The sequence below is a fragment of the Solanum stenotomum genome, chromosome 11 (assembly GCF_019186545.1).
Source record: "Solanum stenotomum isolate F172 chromosome 11, ASM1918654v1, whole genome shotgun sequence".
NCBI classification, from domain to species: Eukaryota; Viridiplantae; Streptophyta; class Magnoliopsida; order Solanales; family Solanaceae; genus Solanum; species Solanum stenotomum.
In genome coordinates this window covers 10,677,763-10,699,365 of record NC_064292.1, presented here as the reverse complement: position 1 = coordinate 10,699,365, position 21,603 = coordinate 10,677,763, and the positions used below count along the sequence as shown (strand labels likewise).

At 32.7% G+C, this 21,603-nt stretch overlaps 2 protein-coding genes across 5 annotated transcripts; one reads left to right on the top strand and one right to left on the bottom strand.

The window, feature by feature from the left end:
* The first annotated feature begins 3,551 nt into the window (after positions 1-3,551).
* On the top strand, positions 3,552-7,283 carry LOC125843649 (probable serine/threonine-protein kinase PBL3). 2 transcript variants are annotated; one of them, XM_049522804.1, is made up of 6 exons: positions 3,552-3,744; positions 5,238-5,563; positions 5,651-5,786; positions 6,194-6,330; positions 6,438-6,561; positions 6,688-7,283. In XM_049522804.1, the coding sequence occupies exons 1-6, from the start codon at positions 3,684-3,686 to the stop codon at positions 7,092-7,094; spliced, it is 1,191 nt and encodes a 396-aa protein (XP_049378761.1). In that variant the 5' UTR covers positions 3,552-3,683; the 3' UTR covers positions 7,095-7,283. The 2 variants fall into 2 exon arrangements, with proteins under 2 accessions (XP_049378761.1, XP_049378762.1); XM_049522805.1 differs by having other exon boundaries at positions 3,623-3,744; positions 5,250-5,563.
* Positions 7,284-13,248: 5,965 nt separating this feature from the next.
* On the bottom strand, positions 13,249-21,175 carry LOC125843648 (CBL-interacting serine/threonine-protein kinase 3-like). Of its 3 annotated transcripts, none has more exons than XM_049522801.1 (15): positions 20,836-21,175; positions 19,355-19,587; positions 19,039-19,101; positions 17,720-17,791; positions 17,401-17,508; positions 17,209-17,289; positions 16,447-16,500; positions 16,185-16,310; positions 16,011-16,100; positions 15,788-15,910; positions 15,575-15,682; positions 14,658-14,771; positions 14,514-14,570; positions 14,298-14,372; positions 13,249-13,607 (listed from the first exon to the last, which is right to left on the bottom strand). In XM_049522801.1, exons 2-15 carry the CDS (start codon positions 19,523-19,525, stop codon positions 13,536-13,538), a joined length of 1,314 nt encoding a protein of 437 aa, XP_049378758.1. In that variant the 5' UTR covers positions 19,526-19,587; positions 20,836-21,175; the 3' UTR covers positions 13,249-13,535. The 3 variants fall into 3 exon arrangements, with proteins under 3 accessions (XP_049378758.1, XP_049378759.1, XP_049378760.1); XM_049522802.1 differs by having other exon boundaries at positions 21,103-21,175; XM_049522803.1 differs by lacking the exons at positions 19,039-19,101; positions 19,355-19,587; positions 20,836-21,175 and adding an exon at positions 18,147-18,243.
* Between the last annotated feature and the right edge of the window lie 428 nt (positions 21,176-21,603).

Genomic DNA, 21,603 nt, shown 5'->3' with positions numbered 1-21,603 from the left:
TTTTCAATTTTTTTTTTGTATGAATTTCAAAGTACACAATTAATTCCTTTTTAATAGTTAATTTTAATATTATTGATCCATTATCTAATATATGACTAATTAATATAAGTTGATTTATGAGTGATTTGTATATCAATATTTTTCTGAACATGTGTTTATAAGTCTTAAAAATTGATGGCATTATAGTAAATTTTAAAAAGCTATTTTTCATAGCACAAAAAAGTTTAAAAAATAATTATAAAAAAGATCCTTAAGTATGAAATTTTCTTCTTAATATATATATATATATATTGGATTTTGACATGTCAACTAGAAAAGGATGATGCTTTTGAAATGTTAAGTATATTCGAAGAAAAATAATGATAATTGAGTGATATTTTTATCCTAAAATATACAAAAGTGATATTTAGAGACAATTCCCTTTAACTTGAATGATCATTTTGGAAATTGACACCATAATATCATAACATCTTCAATTTGTAGGCTCTTTATAGGAGGACTTTTCTAGCTTAGTTGTCTGCAGTGGCGGAGCCAGAAATTTCATCAAGGGTGTTCAATTTTTTTTTTAATAAGTGAGTTGAATGTTATTTATTTAACCTAGTGATTCTACCATGAACGATGTAAACATTTGTCAGTATCAAATATAAACAATCGAGTTTTTCTTCTTCTTTTTGATGCATTGACTTTATATGATAAAAATATATGATTATTGTTTTTAAAGTGAAATATTGATAGAACAAATGCATCTAGCTTTACGAATTATAAATCACACCAGTAGAAAATTTTTTCTTAAAAAAAAGAAGAAGATAAAATGCATGTATTGATTTTAGCTTTGGGTTTAAAGTTGTTAACATATATAAACACAATTTTTTTAATGTAAAATGTTGCCTTTTTTGTTTTCACCATTCGAAAGTACATTATATCCTAGATAAAAATTAGAAATACATGGTTTTTAATATTCAAAATTAAAATAATTTATTCATATATGTTACTCTATATTATTAAAATTTTAATTTTAATATTAATAATTAAGAAACTTGAGGAACATGATAATGGTGTGTGAGGTTGTGTTCTATATCAAAATAAAATTAAAACGGTTGTGTGCTCCGTGTGATTCGAACCTGCGCACAAAGGGTGGAAATGAACAAGCTTTACCACTGTGCCACGGAAGAGTTTATGTTAAGGTTGTTCAACATTAATTATTTATCCCTTAAATACAGAATTTGACCTCTCTATATCGTTTAATTTTCCGGCGAAGGGTGGTCAATTGACCACCCTTCGATGGCTGTAGCTCCGCCCCTGGATGTCTGTATTTTATTTATGTGAACACATTATAAAATTTACAAATATGGTTGGGTTGTGATTCAACTTTGTCTGTTCTTTCTCCCTATTATAGTAAAAGTCACCTTTTGAAATAAAAATCCTTCAAAACATGATTGTTTTCCAAGTTTTCAATTTTTCCTTTTTAAGAATGTGCTTGGAAGGCACAATAATGGTTGAAAATTTTCTGAAATGTTTGTTGCTTGGAACTTATGCTTTCCTAATTTTGGGAAAAGTTAACTTACCTAAAACTATTCTATTTTTTTGGTGTTATATTAAATTAAATTATTTAATCTTATAAGAACACATATTTTGCTTGTTTGAATATAGATGTCATAGTTTAATTAGACATTAAATTTAAGAAAATAAGAGAATTTTTTTTTAAAAAAACTATAGTTTAAAGATAAATATATATATTGAATATTTTAAAATGTTTTTAAAATCATATGTTGTTTAATAAGTCAAGCAGAATATTAAAATAAGAGAGTTATCAAACTTTAAAAAATTTACATAAATGTGCCATAAAACTTTAAATAATTACATGTTCATACCCTAATCTAAAGCAATTCAAGAAATACCCATTCTCTCAAGAAAATTTGCAGCTCATACCCCTCATTCATTAAGGCTGATAATTTTCACTTAACTAATACTAAATTAGTATTATATATTGTATTGGTATCATTGAGGTTGATAATTTCGCTTAACTGATACCAATACAATATATATGTGTGTATATATATACGATTTAGTATCAATTATGCAAAATTATCAGCCTTAATAATACCAATACAACATATGATATTGATTTAGTATCAGATAAATGAAATTAGTTGGGGGTATATAGTGTAATTATTTAGTGGGCGTACGAATGTAAATGAGTATATGCTTGTAATTATTTTGCTTGTATGAGGTATTTGCTTAGTTCCCCCAAAAAAGAAATATCTTGTTACTTTTATTTTTAGTCCGTTAAAAAAGAAAGAATGCATATTTCTTAATTTGACAACTCTTTAGTTTCAATATTCCATTTAAATATTTAAAATCACAAGATGAAAAGATATTTAATGAGTATATCTTTAATTTGAGAATATAACCTGTTTGACCGAGTTTATTTTCCCCAAAAGTATTTATATTAAAGACTGAAGTGTTTGATCAAGCTTTTAGGAGAAAATAAGTGTTTTTGGAGAGTACCAAAAGTTGTCTTTTAAAAGCTAATTTTTTTTTTTTTCATGAAATACACTCAAGGCTGGGCACCGGACCGGAATGGGACCACCGGACCGGAACGAACCGGTACCGGACCGGAACGGGACGGTTTGACCGGGTTGTTGATCGGTACTGGGATGAACCGGACTGGAACTACCGGGATGGAGGCTCAGTTCCGTCCCGTCCCACTATATACCGGGATAGAACCGGGACGGACCGGAACGGAACGGGATGGGATAAACGGGACGGCACATATAGCTATTTCAAAAAATAATTATTTTTTTTGAGTTATTTTGAACTACGAAAATACGAATGTTTTTTTTATTTTTCTAAGTTATATTAGTTTATAGTATTTAAGTTTTAAAATTTATAATAATTTTACTTAAGTTTATTTTAAAGATATTTTTTTTAATTTTTACGTATATAAGTTTGTAAGTTAAGTTTAATAAAGTTTTTTTTTTTAGTTTTTGAGCTTATGTAGTTATGTTATAAGTTTTAAAGATTTGAATCTNTTTAATGAGTATATCTTTAATTTGAGAATATAACCTGTTTGACCGAGTTTATTTCCCCAAAAGTATTTATATCAAAGACTGAGGTGTTTGACCAAGCTTTTAGGAGAAAATAAGTGTTTTGGAGAGTAACAAAAGTTATCTTTTAAAAGCTAAAAAAAGTTAATTTTTCATGAAATACACTTAAAAACAGTTTCAGAAAGGTTAATCAAACATTAATTATTACCCAATTTTTATTTTTTATTTTTAAAATTGTTGGTCAAATCTTCTCATTTAAAGTACTTTTCAAATTAATTATTTTTGGTGAAGAAGTGATGGGTGTTTGGTCAACTAGTTGAAAATAGCAAGATATGATGGGTTTGATTAGTCAAAATTAGTGATGACAAAATTAATTACTTGACATAGTGGCTATGCCCCACATATGTCTAAGGCAACCATAGCTATGTGACAACATTTTCAATAGACATTCTTGACTGAAGACCAAAAGGGGGCTGCCCCCTTCCCTCTCTTCCCTCCTAAACACAAACCAAAATGTCAATGACTTCACTTTCTTTATTATGGGGATTTGCTTTGGTAAACCTGTTAAGCTTCTGTTCTACCCTTTCTTGATTATTTTTATTTTTCAACAAGAATTTTGATTTTTCTTTGTTTAATATGGGGATTTGCTTTGGTAAACCTGTTAAGCTTGCTCATGCCTCTTCTAGTTTGATGTCTGGTATGAATTCCCACATTCTCTTTTCACTTTTTTATGTGCTTTTGTTTCCAAGATTCTATTTATGTCATGTTTAGCTTGATTTTACACTTGTTTAAGAATATGTATGACCTATAGGTTACGGGTTCGACAACCAACTAATGTTTGTTTTAGGGTAGACTGTCTGTGTCACGCCAACACATGATGCCTTGTTCACCGAGCAGCATTGAGTTAAAGTTCTCATTTTGACTAGTCTTAAAGTTTTATTTGAGTGAAAGAATATTGCTCAACTGCCCAATTTGATGTATGGTGATTTTAGTGTTCTTATAGGATTCCATCTACGAGGAACAGGTATAGCAGGTAACTTTGTCCATCAAAACTAGGACAGATGAGAAGAATCACCTGTCGTTTTTTGTTTCTGTTGGGATTTGAATGTGAGACCTGAGGGTTCTTAACCACTCTAGACCACACCCTTTGATGCAATTCCATCATCTTTTAGAAGTCTGAATTTTTTAGTTGGCTTAAAAGAAAATTACCAATGTGGTTCCTTCTTTAAAACTGTGTTATCCAATCATTTGAATTATTTTTTTTCAAAAAGTACACACCAATTGAACATCCTGTTAAGATATCTGAGGAATAATGTCAACCAAATATAGGGGAAAGGATTAATCATGAAACAAGATACACAAATATAGAACTTGAGGTTGTGAAGAGGGGGGGGGGGGGGGGTGGAATCTGTTCTTGGTTAGTTTGTTGTTGTTGAAGTAGACTCGTTGTCTGTCGTAAATTATTCTCACGAATTTACTTATTGCATCTCTTTGAGAGCAATTACTTCTTCCGTTTCAATTTGTTTGTCTTACTTTCCTTTTTAGTATATTTCAGAAAGAATGCCTCTTTCCTTTTTTGACAATTCTTTAATTACAGCTGTCAACATGACATGTTTAAGGTCACAAGATTAAAAGACATTTTGGTAGATTTTGCATGTCTTTAGTTTAAAAGCACAAGATTCAAAAGTCTTGTTTACTTTCTTTAACTCTATGTTAAGCCAAACCAGACTAACAATTTGAAACGGAGAGAGTAAATGTTATGGCAAAGGAATTACTTAAGTAACGTAGTTCCTTTACACTCTTCAAAGTCATCTTGCTCTTTGGTGTTTTACAATTGCTTCTCCTGAATCATACTGACCCTTGTTTAGCTGCTCATTTTCAACTAACCTGGTCTATCAAATAGAAGCACTGGCATGCTAAGTTGCGCTAACTCTTCACTTTCTTGCTGCATCCGTGTCGGTTTCTCCAAAAATGCACTATTTTTGGAGAATCCGACACGCACCCGTTGACATTTTTGAAGAGTCTGAGCAACATAGCTGGCATGTATAAGATTCATAACATTGTGTGAAAGCATATATGTCTTATGCCATGACTTGTTCGTCTTTTGTATTGAATATTACTTAGTTTTTCATATTTTGCAATATGAGTTCTGTTTCCTATCTGCTTACTTATTTGCACTTGCTATTTCAGATTCTAGAACAGGCCCTAGCAGTGAGAGAAAGGAGTCGAGCCATTCTTGTAGCCAGACACTTCAGGGAAGTTCAGGAAATGCTCTCAAGTCTTGTAAAGGTGATCTATCAGCCACTTGCAATCTCAAGTCCTTTACCTTCAATGACCTCAAAAATGCGACTAGGAATTTTCGAACTGATAGTCTTCTCGGTGAGGGAGGATTTGGATATGTCTTCAAAGGATGGCTAGATGAAAATACACTTGCTCCCTGCAAATCAGGAACTGGGATGGTAGTGGCTGTCAAGAAACTTAAGTCAGAAAGCTGCCAGGGCCACAGAGAATGGCTTGTATGCTCATCATAATCCTTCGGAAAATGTCAAATATATCTTTACTTGTTCTAAGTAATAACTTTGTGTCCCTCATCAAACCTGCAGGCAGAGGTTAACTACTTAGGGCAGCTTCACCACAAAAATCTTGTGACGTTGATTGGATATTGTATAGAATCTGATAACCGGCTTCTAGTATACGAGTTTATGACCAAAGGAAGCTTGGAAAATCATCTATTCAGAAGTGAGTCAATCTCTTCATTTGCAGAATTCCTATAATTCTTCATTGTTCCTGTCAGATTTGGTACACTTTATTAGTGTAGTGGTGCAGGACATTTTTCTCAAGCATCGATAAGCTAATATTCCAAAATTGTGGTATTAGCTTTCAGTAAGATAATCGTTGATGCAAATTGAATGATCTTTTGTTTGAGCTTCTGAAGGAAGCTGTTCATTTCACCAAATGTTTGTACAAACAAAGTTTACTCAATCTAGTGCTGGAGTTAAAAATCTATTTCTAAGCATTTCTGCTCGTTGATTATAATTCTATTGTTTCTTGTGGAAAATAGTATGTTGCATTTGAAATTAGTGCATAATATGTTTTTTTTCAGAAAGTTGCTGATCAAGACTAATGATGTTTCAATTGTTGTGCAGAAGGAGTTCAGCTTATGACTTGGGGTAAACGGATGCGTATTGCAGTTGATGTTGCACGAGGGTTATCCTTTTTACATAGTCTGGATGCTAATGTGATCTACCGGGACCTCAAAGCTTCCAACATTCTACTTGATTCGGTACGATCTCTAAGTCTGAGATATTGATTAGCATAAACAAACTGTTGCTCTCAATCATACAACCAGTGTTAAGGTCACAAATAAACCTTTTCATTGAACTTCTGCAGGAGTTTAATGCAAAACTATCAGACTTTGGCCTTGCACGAGATGGTCCTGATGGAGATAGAACTCATGTTTCAACCAGGGTAATAGGAACTCGGGGTTATGCTGCACCAGAATATGTCGCAACAGGTATATTCCAATCCGTCTGTCAACTATTCGCCTTGTGATTACCATGCTTCGGACTTTTAGCCATGCTGAACACAGTCTGGAACTTGTATATCTTATCTCAAATCAACCCTCAATCATTCGTAACAGGTCATTTGACTCCGAAGAACGATGTTTATAGTTTCGGTGTTGTTCTATTGGAGTTACTATCGGGAAAACGAGCTACAGGTGAGGAGAATCCAGGGGGCGCGGAGGAAACGTTGGTAGAATGGGCAAGACCTTTCCTAAGCGACAGCAGACGAGTACTGAGAATCATGGATACAAGGTTGGGAGGGCAGTACTCCAAGAAAGGTGCACAAGCTGCAGCGGCCCTCGCCTTACGATGCCTCCATGTAGATCCAAAACTTAGACCAACAATGGATGAGGTGTTAGCCACATTAGAGCTTTTGCCAACACCAAAGGACAGTTCTAGGACTTCACCACCACAAGCAAATTATAATGCACCAAATGACAAGATATGTCATCCTCAAAAGAGATATGTGACACATTCAAGATAAAATGTAACAAACACATTCTACCATATTATAAGGAAGATATATATATGTTGTCTCTTTCTTTTTTATTTGTTTGTTGTTTCCCTCCCTTCTTATTTTAGTGGTGGGGATAGAGAGGAGGAAGTACTATAGTGCTTGAGTGTAATATATTCAATGTACATATGTTAAATGTATAGCTAAAAATTACTAGTATTCCATGTCTTGGTACTGGCCTCTCTGCCTCACAAGGGTAGAGAGAATGATATGCTTATATCTTACTTTCTTCTAACCCTACTTTATCTCTTTGCCTCACAAAGGTAGGGGGAACGATCTATCTATATCTTTCTTTCTTCGGACCCTACCTCATAAAGGTTTGGCATGCAGGAAAATATTTTTCAATTTTATCATGTTTCGTTGATTAAAACTTTTGCAAAACGGTTTGATGAACCCTTATACTTGTATGAGTTTGTATTTTGAACTCTCTTACTTTATACTTTGTCAACTAAACCCTTAAACTTATTAAAACACAATATTTGAAACTCCTCTGACCATTGATTGTTCTATGTGGCATAAATATTGTTGAGTTGGAAAAATGTGTAAATGTACTCATTTTCAAACTCGTCACTACACTATTTTTTATTTAAAAATATATTTTTTTTTGGAAAACAATATATTCTTAATTAAAGAAAAAATATTTCTTCATTAACCCCTTCCCACCCCCACTCCAATTTCTCTTCTTCTCCACCACTCTTCCCACCCATAACCCTAAACTTTCCTCTCTTCTTCTTCAACAAAATTGCCCACCACATCCATTATTTTTTTTTCTTCAAAATCACCCGTCATAAACTTTTTTTTTTCTTCTTCTTCAATCCACTCTCCTTTTTGCAACAAATCAAACCTTGCACCTAATTTCTTTTTTCAACCCCATTTATCTAAAATTTTAATGTTTTTTATTTTAAAAGTTGAAATCATTACTTGTGTTCATTTTAAAGAGAAGATATGATATGAATTAACCTAAAGAGTGATGGTGGGTATTGAAAAAGTTGAAAACTCCATTGATAAGTTTGAGAAAACTTGAAGAACATCAAATGAATCTTATGAATTTGTAAAATTAATTCAAATTTGTGATTGTGGCTAGTAGGTTTTGTGTGTATGAACTTCTAGTTGAAATTTCAAGTCAAATAAAGAAAAAAATCATCTATTTGACATAAATTTGGATTGTGAGCATATATGGAGGTCGAAGAACATGGCTGTTAGAAAATTTCCAAAAGTTAAATATTTGTTTTTTTTTTAATTTTCTTAATATTTAATTTCTTAGGTGTCATTGAAAAATGCATGAAATTACACATGTAAGAGGTTGGATTACACACACAGTGATTTGATGAGAATAGAGTTTAAAATATTGTGTTTTAATGAGTTTAAAGGTTTAGTTGATAAAATGTTAAATAGGAGGGTTCAGAATACAAACGCATACAAGTATAAGGGTCCATCAGACCAATTCGCTAAAACTTTTGATAACTTTTTGTTTAGAAAAATAAGTTCCTTAAAAATGAGAAAAATAATCTTCATTGCCGAAGCAGGAAAAAGAAAAACAAGTTCCACAAAAATGGCACTCCACTTTGATTGTGTCCTCCGACCCTCGAAAACACCTCATCTTCCGTGCACCACCACACACCCCTACCTCTACCTTATCTCCATCTCTCATAGTAGTTATCTAAATTATATATCAATACTTTTTGAATAATACGTTTTACTTACATAGAACCCAAGAAACCATGTGAAAACCTCACTTATTATTTTAAAATATATTTTCCATCAAAACTTTTTTCCCCTTCACATCAAACGTAGTACTTATCATTTTTATTGTTATTTTGTATAATATGCCTAAGACGAATTTAAACTAATAACATAATCAGTGAAGATTTATCTAATCAACGTTAGCTTGTTTGAAATTGACGCAAAAGAGTGTATGTGGGGTAGGGATGGCAATGAGGCGGGTGCGGGGCGGATAGAAGCTTAACCCGCAAAATTTCAACCGGCCCCGCCTCGCTTAATATTTTTTTCTTTTCTTAACTTGCCCCGCCCTGCCCACAAAGACCAGCCCCACCTGCCCCACTTATGTTATATATTTATTTTTCTTTTCTTTATTATGTTATTTGCTAAAACAGTACACAAATTTAACATTTTATTTAATTTTTAAACAGTAAAGATCTGATTTGATTATTTTCTCAGTTGTTGTTATGTTAAAACACACCAATTAAACAGTTTCTACTTTCTACACCTCCAGGTGGCTTTGTCTCATAAATAAATTCAATTTTGTTTATAAATAATTTCAATTGAATTTCCTCAACTAAAACCCATTACAAAATTTGATTATAAAATGATACTTTTTTTAAAACCTTTGAGAAAGAGTGAAAGACGGTAACAAACTAACAGTTAAAGAGCTTCAACTCTTACAATCTGAGATGAAAGTAGAGAGAGTCAAGAGATTAAATTAGAAAAATGAGAGAAAAATATTTCAACCCGCCACCCGTCCCACCCCGCTTAATTTCTTAAAAAAATTATTTCAACCCGCCCCGCATAAGGCTAAACCCGCCCTGTCCCACATAGACTTACACCCACCCCGCCCCACCCCACCATCCCTAATGTGGGGGTGGAGTGGTGGCTATTGATAATAGGCATTAGAATCAAACGTTGACCGGGGCCAAGAGCAATTGAACCGGGACATTTCTAGTTCCTTCATTTGATTGGTGTTGTCCAATTTTGACAAAAGTTTATCCAACATTGTTTGGTACGTGAGATAAGAATAATAATTTTTTAAATAAAATTTAAAATTAACTTTATTACTCGTTTGATTTGAGACATTAACTAATTTCAAATTATTTAAGGTGAAATAAAACAATCTTAAAAAATATCTTAACTTATAAAATATTCTTACTTATCTTATTCCGCGTACAATAAAAAGTTGAGAATTTTGGAAGTCAGCTTGGTTTGAAAACTGCTTTGGAGGTTCATAAAGTTTTGAAAACACAGAAAGTGGGCTCCCTCATGGTTTACATTTCTATCAACAATTTTTATTTTAAATTTATCTCACACCAATATTATTAGGGAAAATTAGCAATTAAGTCATAATACCTAACATAATTAGTTAAAATAACAACACTTTAAAATATTTATTTAAAATGGCAGAATGACAATATTTTTATAAAATAATATGTATTCAGATTTTAGTATTTAAAATTAATTTTATTTATGGAAAGAGTTCTATATTGGGCCAAATTATATACCAATAACCGTTTAAAAAGAATTTTTTTTAAACCAATACCCATTAACCTTCTTCTTCACCATTCACGTTTCTTCCCCACCTTTCACGTTTCTTTCCCTCCTTCCATGTTTCAAGATTATCTTTCTTCAAGGTGCTCAATTATTGTTTATCAAGAAATTTTCTCTATTGTTAAACGACATCTCTTTATTAATTCAAGCAGATTTCTCGATTTGCAAGGTAATTTCCATTATCTATTTTGATTTATTTTGATTTGATGTTTAAATCACCGATTCTATATATTACGAATTTACAATCGAATTTTCCAATTTTTATGTGATTTTGTTTAGATATTCATCAAATAGTTATGATATTCTACATATTACAGAGTTATTGCTCTGTGTATTTGTGGCTACTTGCTGCTAGTGACCCGTGAATATTTTACATGAGTTGACAAAGAACTTGAGGCATAAGTTCTTATAATATATATTTCAAACGTAGCTTTGGGCTTCCAAAAATAGTCTATATGGACCTAATATATTAGTTGGGTTGTAACAATTTTTTGGATGAATTGTACATTTCATCAAACATGTTGAGATATAAGAGTGGAAATTACGGCAAGAGAATACAACATGACTCACAAAAAGTTTTACTTTATTCGGGAAAAAAGAGTTTGAATTACAACTTGTGTTATGGAGAATATAGCTGAAAAAAATAGTTTAAATTAAGTAGTTTGTTGGGTTGACTGTATTCATTCTATCTATATATCAAAAAGCTTCACATTTTTTGTTTTTACATTGTATTTCAATCTCAATTAATATACCAACATGTTTGTATTTCCTTCTTAATTTGTATTCATTCTAACTGTATGGTCACAATTTTGTATTTTATTTGGATATTCTTTCTGTATTTCAATCTCAATTTATATGTGAACAAGTTTCTATTTCTCTTTTGTTTTGTATTCAACCTAATTGTATACCAACAAGTTTTGTATTTTATGTGCCTACTTTACCTTTCAAAGTCACTTTGTAATTCAAATGAAGAGAGTATTTCTTTTGTATTCACAACTTTATTTCCAATCTCACTTTGTATTTTTATCTCACTTTTGTATTCATATATTGTTGTATTCAACATATAGTTCATGATCGATTAGTTTGTATTTTACCTTTCAAAGTCACTTTGTATTTCAAATGAAGAAAGTATTTCTTTTGTATTCATAACTTTATATTCAATCTCACTTTGTATTTATAACTTTGTATTTTCATCTCACTTTTGTATTCATATATTGTTGTATTCAACATATAGTTCATGATCGATTAGTTACATTAACTTAATGGGATACAAATTATTGTATGCATTCAAACAGAAAAAAATAGCTACTAAACTAAAAAATAATAATTTCATTTGTTATACATCATAATTTGGATACAAAATGTCCGAAAAGAACTATAAATCCCAATACATACAAAGATTTCACCGATTCAATAAAAAAAATACTCTTGTACTCGACATATACGAATATACTTGATTATTTTTCGATTGTTCACTGGATGTGACAAATTTATAGTCGTCAATTTTGAAAAATTTGATTTTAAAAATATGCCATATTCGACTTGAAGAAGCTTTGAAAGTTATCAGATGAATGATTCGGAAGACAAACTAAATTATTTTAATTTATTTTTTTGATCTTCTTAAGAAGAAAGCAAAAAAAATGCTCGACAAAAAGATGACTATTTATGCTCTTTTCAAAACGTAACTAATTTGTATTTAAAATCTTTTTAACCNATTAACTAATTTCAAATTATTTAAGGTGAAATAAAATAATCTTAAAAAATATCTTAACTTATAAAATATTCTTACTTATCTTATTTCGGGTACAATAATAAGTTGAGGATTTTGGAAGACAACTTGGTTTGAAAACTGCTTTGGCGGTTCATAAAGTTTTGAAAACACAGAAAGTGGGCTCCCTCTTGGTTTACATTAATATAATTTTCTATCAACAATTTTTATTTTAAATTTATCTTACACCAATATTATTATACCTTATGTAGATTTATGTGATTTCATATATTTATAAGTTTTTAAGTTGAAATGGTGAGGTGAAAATTTGCCTACAAATCTTGCCAGAGTGGTCAATTTTATGGAAAAATTAAATAATTAGACATTATTATTATATCTACTGATGTCGTTCATAGTTTTTAATAATTATATATTATTTATTATTTATTATTTAATAATTATGTACAAAGTTAGAGTTAGATACATTGAGACATATCATTTCTTAAAATTAATCTAAATTAAAGCTCTAACCCACTTAATTATCTTCATAATTTACTCCATTTCAAATCAGTCCACTCATTCCGATCCGTTTCAATCAAAGTTCATTGATTTTGATTTTTCTTAATTTACTATTGCTAATGATTTTTCAACCAAGAGTATTGTTGATAGAGGTACAACACACTCCACTATTGGGTGAAATAGGAATCTTTTCTTTCCAATTTTGTGATGAAAAACTTTACTTATCTCTTGAAGCTGAAGTCGTGGATTCAACAAAATTTTTCAAGTCTATTTTTGATAGATTCATGGTGGTGTGAATCATTCACCGGAGACGGTGGTTTCATGGTGGTGAGGAGACGAGCAACGAGGTAGCCTTGGTCTCTAGCCATAGAGTAGAGAGAGGCGAATGAGAGATGAGGAGAGACGGTGGACAAAATATGTATTGTTTAGGTATACATGTATCTGACAAAATATACACATGTATCTAATTAAGAATTCATGAATCCGATAAAGTGTACATTATTCTGAGTTAAGATTATATATATATGTATATGGGTCACCTTCATTCAGACATGGCAATTATTAAAATTAAAATTAGTATATAAGTGGCAATTATTTTAACTGTAAATGAGACAAGGAAAAGGATAATTTCCTCCTTAGTGGATGTTTTTTTCTTGAGGGAGCTGAAAAGTTGTATACATTTCTCAAAAGTGTATACCAGTTATACAAACTGCAAATCAAATAGGAACAAAAGTCCTACTCCATGATGAAATGAAACAGTTGGCCATTAGCTCATGGGAGAAAAAAGTCCCACTACAAAGAACAGACCAAATAACAAAAAAGGGAAAGAAAGAAGTTGCAAAGTTTTTTTACACAGATTGTAGCACCAGCAAAAGCTTATGCAATTGCAGTTCATGGTAGTAATACTACCTATCTTGCATGTCCTCTTCAGTTTTCCACACTACATCCTCTAGACTAGTCGAAAGATTCTTGTAAAACTGCATCAAGGATGTACAACAGGATTGATTGTTAGCTCGAAGAGGTCACAAAAACTAATAGGATCTAAAAATTAATGAGGTATTAATGCATTTCCGGTATACAAAACAAAGCAAAAACCTATGCCTTTTGGAATTTATGAAGTAGAAAATAAGTAAGCAGATAGTAATGACACAAGCATGATCTTTATTTAGCTAACTAAACATCCATTAGTTCTTCCATCCCCTCACACAAGCATGATTTTCTTTTATCTGGTGAGTTGTCTCTCCAATATGAGGCACACAGGTTTTAATTCCTATTACAGACACAGAAAAGTCATGTTGTCCGTTATGACATAGAGGTTACCAGCTGATATCAGGAAACAAACGCCGAGGAAGACTACAAAATGTATCACCATTCCAAGGCTCTAAAGTGGACCCTGTAAGTAAAATCAAACCATCTATGTTTTGAGGGACAGAGTAGTAATGTTGTGGTCATTTCCAAGGAGTGACTTGAACTTCTCTCCCTAATCTTAAAACATGCATACGTACAACCTCTTAATTCTTTGTTGCTATCTTGTGGCAAACATTAACTTCAAGATTATGTTGCTCATTCACGAGCAATTAGCTTGTGGATTGTGCAAGGCTTTTGCCTATCAAAACCTACTAATAGTGATTTAGATAACTTTTTCAGCAGTTAGCTGAATATGGTACCTTGTGGAATTCCAAAGTATCTCCTTTTGCCTTCCGCACTTCAACCATATGAAGAGAAGGGGCAACTTGAAATACCTACATTCAAGACCAAACAGTGTTCAGCCTATGATGATAAGAGATTCAAATTCCAAAGTACTTATGGCAATCCTCAACACAGAATACGGTAATAGTAAAATAAGATAATTGTAGATGACTAACTATGCACATTGAACATACCTCAGTGGCAACATTAAGGTTCCCTTTTCTTCCAGCTTTGACATTTTCAAGTCTCATCTGAAGTAAAAGAGTAGAATGCCAATTAATTTACTTTATTAGGAATCTACATGTCAATTGAAATGCATACTTGAATTACATCACCACCTTGTAGTTCTTTTTGTGAACATCAAAACCGAGGGGCTTTGCAGCTTCTTCAATCTTACTGATAATTTCATTGGCCGAGCATTTAGATGTGAACCTTGTTTCTCTCTTAAATCCCTGTGAATGTTGGAATCAAAACATCTGTCAATGAAGTAAGATTATAGCAATACACAAATCATCAATGTTTCCGACAAGGTGGAATACCAATTTATATTGATTTGAATTGTTGGAGGGAAAAATGGTCATTCGGGAAAAGAGACCAAATTTTTTGAGTAGAGTAACAAAGAAAGGTCAGTTTTATTCAGACAGGGAGTAAAATGAACTTAGGAATTCATTTTTCTGTAATTAGTCCTTTTACAGTTTTTCGTTTTTTAATTGGTGTATTTGCATCCTCACTCATAATTCTGAATAATAATTTACAAGCCTTCTGCAAAATGGATAACGGAATTCAACACACAGGAGAAAGAGATGGAAGTTAGTTTGTGTATGCATGCAATATTGCCGCAGCGTTTTGAAGCATCTAGCAGTTATTTAACAGCTAAACTTGATGAATTTAGCAGGTTAGCTCAACTCAGGGCATTCAGGCTCATGTCTGCTAGAAGACATCTATTATTTTATGTAAATGCAAAGAAACTAGTCTTACTACACATCATAGATTCTTTACTTCTTTCCCATTGTTAAGTTTTGGGGATTGATATTAGAGTTGGCTGTAGAGGGTTTGGGAATGAACAAAGAATTATCCAATGATTACCAAGTGAGCATTAAGTTTTTTGACATTCACATGAACTTCATTAAAGCATGTCCTACTGAGAAGTATAATTATACATAATTCAAGGCACAAACACCATGCCAAATCAAACAGAAGTTCCAAAACATGCAACAAAAGTAACAGATAAAAATGGAAGTTCATAGTCGGTAACCTGTTCATCGAAGAGATTCCCAAGGTTGAGTCCTTTTGACATTGAAATCAACTCAAATGCATTCATGGGAGTTGGCTGCTCTTCCTTTTTCTCTGTTACATGATGTTCCTGTTGTTGTGTCAAGGAAAAGAGAACCAAATGAGGATGACTTTATACAACAATTCTTTTCTCTGAATTCAATGCAAAACTTGTTCAACATTTCAGTGCGCTCACTTCAGAATCCTTGAAGACAGCTTCAACATCATCCAGGTTGGCATCCCCTTTCTCATTAAAAATGGGAGATTTATAATCTTTCTTGAACCACTCGTCCTCCAGAATTTCTGGGATGGTGATACGCTGCATAGTAAACACGTGCAATAATAAAATAAGAGAAAAGATGTCTATTTAGTTGCAAGCTAAAATGACACAATTGTATTCAGAAATCCAGTATGCTTACTGTCATAGGGTTCGGATCCAAGATGCGAGTAATTAACTTCATAGCACCAAAAGACATCCAAGGAGGACATGTAAATTCAGCAGCAGAGATCTGCAAAGACCGTGATGACATCATGAAACTAATAGGAAAAACAAAAGCAGATTGATTCTATAATGAATTTGGAAGAATGCTCACTTTTTTATACAGGTTCATAAGATTGGAGTCATCAAAAGGCAAGTAACCTGCAAGCAATACAAAGAGTATGACTCCGCACGACCACAGATCCGCGGTTGTACCATCATATCCATGATCATTGAGTACCTAAGAGAAATGAATCTCATTTTTTAAAACCAAGAGAAAAATAAGATAAAAAGAGTGCACATGACAGGGAGACCTTATTTTTTCTCTGTGAGAAATGAACAAAAAGAAGAAGTTGTTGAAACGAATTTCATCATACCTCAGGAGCAACATAGTTGGGAGTTCCACATGTGGTGTGGAGTAAGCCATCATCCTGGAAAATTGCACTAGAGTAAGAAATATATCTGATTGCGAAAAGAATGTTAACTATCACCTAAGTGAAAGAAATATATTGCAGGACTACTGCTGCTTGAAACTAGCATGAGTTCTCTAGCTAAAACGGAAAAAGGAAGTCATTGTCAAATAATTTTCAGATCAGTTTAAAGCAAATAACTAATCAGCAGTCAATCACAAATTTAATGACATTGTCCCAAGCCCCACGCATAGTTGCTTCCACAAAGTTTACCAAACTGAAAAACAGTATATTCAGTTGAATCTGAATATTCTAATAATAAGATTGAATCAATTCCAAATGATGTTTAAACTGGTTTACAAAAGGAAGAAGCACAAATGGATTTCAGTAAAAATTATACTGGCTTGTTTCTAAAGTGACAATTATCCGATTTGTGTATTTAAAAACTCCCCCACTAGTTTGTCTCTGATATGGGGATTTCCATGGAGATCTGTAGTTTCAGCGGGGGGGTTATCACTACCACATTTCTCAAACAAGAAAATGTACTCAAGGCAATCAGTAAAGGATGTTAAGACTTAAGACATTAGACATTGATACACAATCTACTAGTAGGTTACACAATTGAAGATTCACTGCATTAATTTTGACAGCAACAAAGCAAAAGTCATATCAAACATTGGAGACATATGTAAAGAGTTTGAGAATGCATATGCATAATCAGACAGTTACCCTGACTTGCTGGGACAGAGCACTCAATCCAAAATCAGAAACCTTGAGGTTTCCTGAGGCATCCAACAGTAAATTCTCAGGCTGCATAATGAAAAAGCATACCAAAATAAAGGTAAGACAAAGCCGGGAGCTTTAAGGCAAAATAGAACAGAAATTAACAACTAAAAGGCTGCAAAAGTAGCACGGCGCCACCTTTAAATCTCTATGGTAGACTCCCCTGCTATGACAGTAATCAACAGCATTAATAAGCTGCTGAAAATATTTCCTTGCTTCTTTTTCATGCATCCGTCCATGATTTACCTGTATGCCAATAAAACAGATAAACATCTTAATGACATGCTAAGTCGTCCGAAAACATGTTAGTGGCAAATAGGTTTGAATAGCTTCGGAAGGACACATGAAACCTAAGTTTGCAATCAATGAGGTACAAGTTCGTGCTCTTTGGTCAAATTCTTTATCTCCTAAGGTAGGGGAACCGAATAAACTAGAAGAAAGGAAGAATCATCCTTACAATTTTGTCAAAGAGCTCTCCACCTGTAACGAACTCCAGAACAATGAATATCTTTGTCTTGCTAGCCAACACCTGCGGACAGACAAGAAGAACATGGATTCAGAAGTGTAGCACATGAACCCTGGCCATTACCATAATCCACAATCACATCTTATCTATAGTAGGTTATCGCAAATATAAGTTAAAACTCCCAACATACAAAATATTCAAAACATTAGTTGTTCGATAACAGATATAATGTACTAGGCAAGCATTTAGTGTATGACATCCCAAAAGGTCTTTAGAAAAATTCGGAACATTTACTTTCCCTAAATTGGGCACTCGCAATTCCAGAAATTTTAACTTAAGCTTTTCTAGTTCTTTGATTTTTCAAGATTTTGATGATGTATCTCAAACAGAGTTTAACTCTCAAAAATTTGGGAAGTACCATGAGTAGATCAAGAAGATTAACTAACTACTCCAGTATATTAGCCAATTCCACTGCAGTTTATGGATACCAGCAAAATATCTGCATGTCAATATAGGGTAATGTTAAAAGGCCAGAATCTGCCTTTACTCTCACCAACTTCAGTAGGTTAAATGCTGATGTGCTGCTGGACTTTTAATTATAAGACTAGATCTATAGAATAAATAACTGAACAAATAATATGCAGAACAAATTATTAGTAATATGTAAGGCAAGACCATCAAAATACAACAAAAGCTTTAAAAAGGTAGGTACTAAAATCTAGCATAAGCAAAAATGTTTGTTCAACGAGATAGGCACAGGAGAAGCTCGGCTACAGAATACATTTAATCTTTGCTCCAAACACCTTGAATGAAGTTGAATCTGCTCAATTTGGAAAGGACACATGAAAAACTGAGTGAGACCACATTGATTCTAGCTAAACGGTACTAATAAATCAATTAGTTTGTTCTGTACAATAGACTTTGTCTTGTCCTAAGGTAAGTTATGAATTCTCTGCAGAATGCTTAAGCTTCTATTTAGCGCTAGGCAGCGCTGATCAAATTATCCCTTTGGTAGTGTGAATTAAAGACGTCTTTCGGAAAGATTGTTGAGGTGAAGATTTGAAGTGAGATCTTCAATGCATCATTTCTAGAATGGAGATACCTGCTGGCAACCCATGATGCATAACCAAATGCAAATCAACGGGTTGCTTACTATTTAACCTACAGGTTGGTGGTACGTATATCAGTGCTGTACGATCAGTATACACATCCATATGATCACAAAGGCATACAGAAAACCACAATCACCGGAATTTACAGTCAAACACAACACACAAGTACATACACATTGACATAGAGAGAGGACAAACCTCGTATAACTGAACAACATGTGGATGCCTGATTAACTTCATTGTAGCTATCTCCCGCTTTATCTGTCAATTTATGAACAAGAGTTATAAGAAGTTATCAACAAAACAAAAACAACATACAAGAAACTTAAAACCGTACAACAATAAGAAATGCACAACTCAACAACCATGTAAGATGTTAAAGAGACATAATTCACATAGCTTTTCTGTAATCTACGTTACCAAAATAATTCGTAAGCGTAACACCAGAGTCCAGACAATAGAAAATATATGGAAGTTCCAGAAATCATAGCAAATGGAGATTTTGAAGATTGACCTGCTCAGCCATTTTGTGCTTAAGAACCTTATCCTTATCAAGAATTTTGATCGCTACAGGTTCTCCTGTCTCCGAATTCCTCGCAAATTTAACTTTAGCAAATGTTCCCTCACCAATTGTCCTTCCCATTTCATATTTACCAACTCTGCGCTTGATTTTTGCCTGATTCATTACTGAGATACTTGCACAGTCCTTTAAAAAGTGCAGGCGTAATCCTTCTTAAAGAACTTTTACTGCACAATGATTAAAACATCCGTAAGACATCTGAGTTCCTAACATAAAATACGAATCTTTACATTCATTTCGTGCACTCACAGAGTTCCAAGACCAATTTCAAAAAAAATAATCATAAAATTGATATTCCAACACAACTTGACTAACTGCACCATAAAAAGACACCCAACTTGCAGCTTGACAATGGAATGAGTGATGGATTTTATTCCTGAAGGAACTTTCCATCATAATCGCTTTTTCCACCACCACCAACAACAACATACCTAGTTTGGGGAGGATAGTGTCTACGCAGACCTTACCCCTACCATAGGAGATAGAGAGGTTGTTTCCGCTAGACCCTTGGCTCAAGTAAAAGCAGTTCGAAAAAAAAGAAGAAAACAATGAGAGAGAGAAGAAGCCTCGACAAAATGCTTAAGAAAGCATACTAAAAAAAGAACAGTCACTACAGCAAAGTACTACAATAATCTAAGTGCAAGAAAGCTAAACAAAAGAGGCTCTCAAAAGAGAACTTTCGACCTTTACAAGTAGGGAAAGTTAGAAGGTATATCTTGGAAGGGACAATAAGGATAACAGAAATGGAATAACAAAAAACACAAGTTTGTTTATTCAGTTCTGCTATTTGTTTAAGGAGGAGGGGGACAAAATCAAGGCACAACATCATATAATTAAAGTGGTCAATTATTATAGTCGTATACTTTAAGGAAATGATTAAAGAAGGTAAGACTGGTTAAAAAACAAAGAAATGTTGAATCATTCATTGACCAAAAGACATTTGTCTGGGTGTCTGTGACAGAGAGAGAAAGATCCACTACCTAAACCTTATTACAGTTAATCATCAATAGATCCCAGCAAAATGCAGCAAGCTAAACTATAGCTTAACTTCTATCACTTCAGAAACTATAATCCAGAAACAAAACAAACTTCAAACCATAATCAGTTGCATCAAAATACAAACTTTCTTGATAAAAATAAGAGATAAGCTCCAAAAGGGGCTAAATAGAAACAAGAAAATGACCCTTTTGAGAATCAAGAAATGTAGAAAAAAGGGGTTATCTTGTTTCTATAAAAACCTCAAAAAGAAAGAAAGATCTCAAACTAATAAAGATTCAAAATCCCAAATTCACTGTTTTCAAGAAAACCCCAAAAGGCAAATTCCCCACATACATATCAAAACGACAAGCATATTCGAATATACCAAACAAAATCCAAAATCAAGAAAGGGAAAGAAAAGGAAAGAAAATACATACTTTGAGCTGAAATTTTGAAATGGGGTGTTGGCCAAGATAAAGATAAAGATGAAGAAAGTATGAAAGTTGCAGCCTTTGTTGTTTGGGGGTCAAAAAGATTGATTACAGCAGCTTATAAATCCTTAAAAATTTGGACAAAAATATGGTAAGTGGAAAAGAAGGCAACATCCAAATCTTGAAATTCTAATGTTGCTGTAATAATTGTAAATATTCTCCCAACAACAAAGATAACAACTATTAAAAAAATGAAATAGTTCTTTTTTTTACCTCTTCGAATGGAGTCTCAAGATGGTTTATTTGTACCACAACCACACAACTATACAAAGATTGTTGTTGTAGTAATTGCCTACTCCTTTGGACAAAAGAAAGAAAAAAAAATGAGTACCCTTTTTATAGATAACTAGAAAAAAAAAAATGGATCACCACTTATAAAGTAAAAAAATTATATAAGGTAATTTTTTTTTAAAAGTATAAAATTAAAATTAAGCTTATAAAGGATAAGAGCTATTTATTTATATATTTAATAGTCACTCATATTTTGGAATTGTCTATTTTCGGTACGAATTCAAATTTAGTCGAGCTTCAATATAAATATCGGACAACGAATGGGAAATAAAAAAAAGAATTGTCTGTAAAATATAGTTTTGTTTCTTTTAAGACACACTCAATTATACATATTTTCCTTTTAAAAAAATACTTGAAAAGTGTTCTTCTCTCCTAGTTGGCATGCTATGTGATTAAGAGACATTATTGTTGGGAGGTCAGAAA

Bases quoted from the DNA above. Each gene is read 5' to 3' on its own strand.
- LOC125843648 (XM_049522801.1), bottom strand. From the start codon at position 19,525: ATGAATCAGGCAAAAATCAAGCGCAGAGTTGGTAAATATGAAATGGGA. The intron at 16,311-16,446 runs GTATGATGAAAT...CATTTCTCTTAG, and splicing joins CCAACTATGTTGCTCCTGAG to GTACTCAATGATCATGGATA. The intron at 16,101-16,184 runs GTGAGCATTCTT...CGGTCTTTGCAG, and splicing joins TTATGAACCTGTATAAAAAA to ATCTCTGCTGCTGAATTTAC.
- LOC125843649 (XM_049522804.1), top strand. From the start codon at position 3,684: ATGGGGATTTGCTTTGGTAAACCTGTTAAGCTTGCTCATGCCTCTTCT. The intron at 5,564-5,650 runs GTATGCTCATCA...TCAAACCTGCAG, and splicing joins AGGGCCACAGAGAATGGCTT to GCAGAGGTTAACTACTTAGG. The intron at 6,562-6,687 runs GTATATTCCAAT...CATTCGTAACAG, and splicing joins ACCAGAATATGTCGCAACAG to GTCATTTGACTCCGAAGAAC.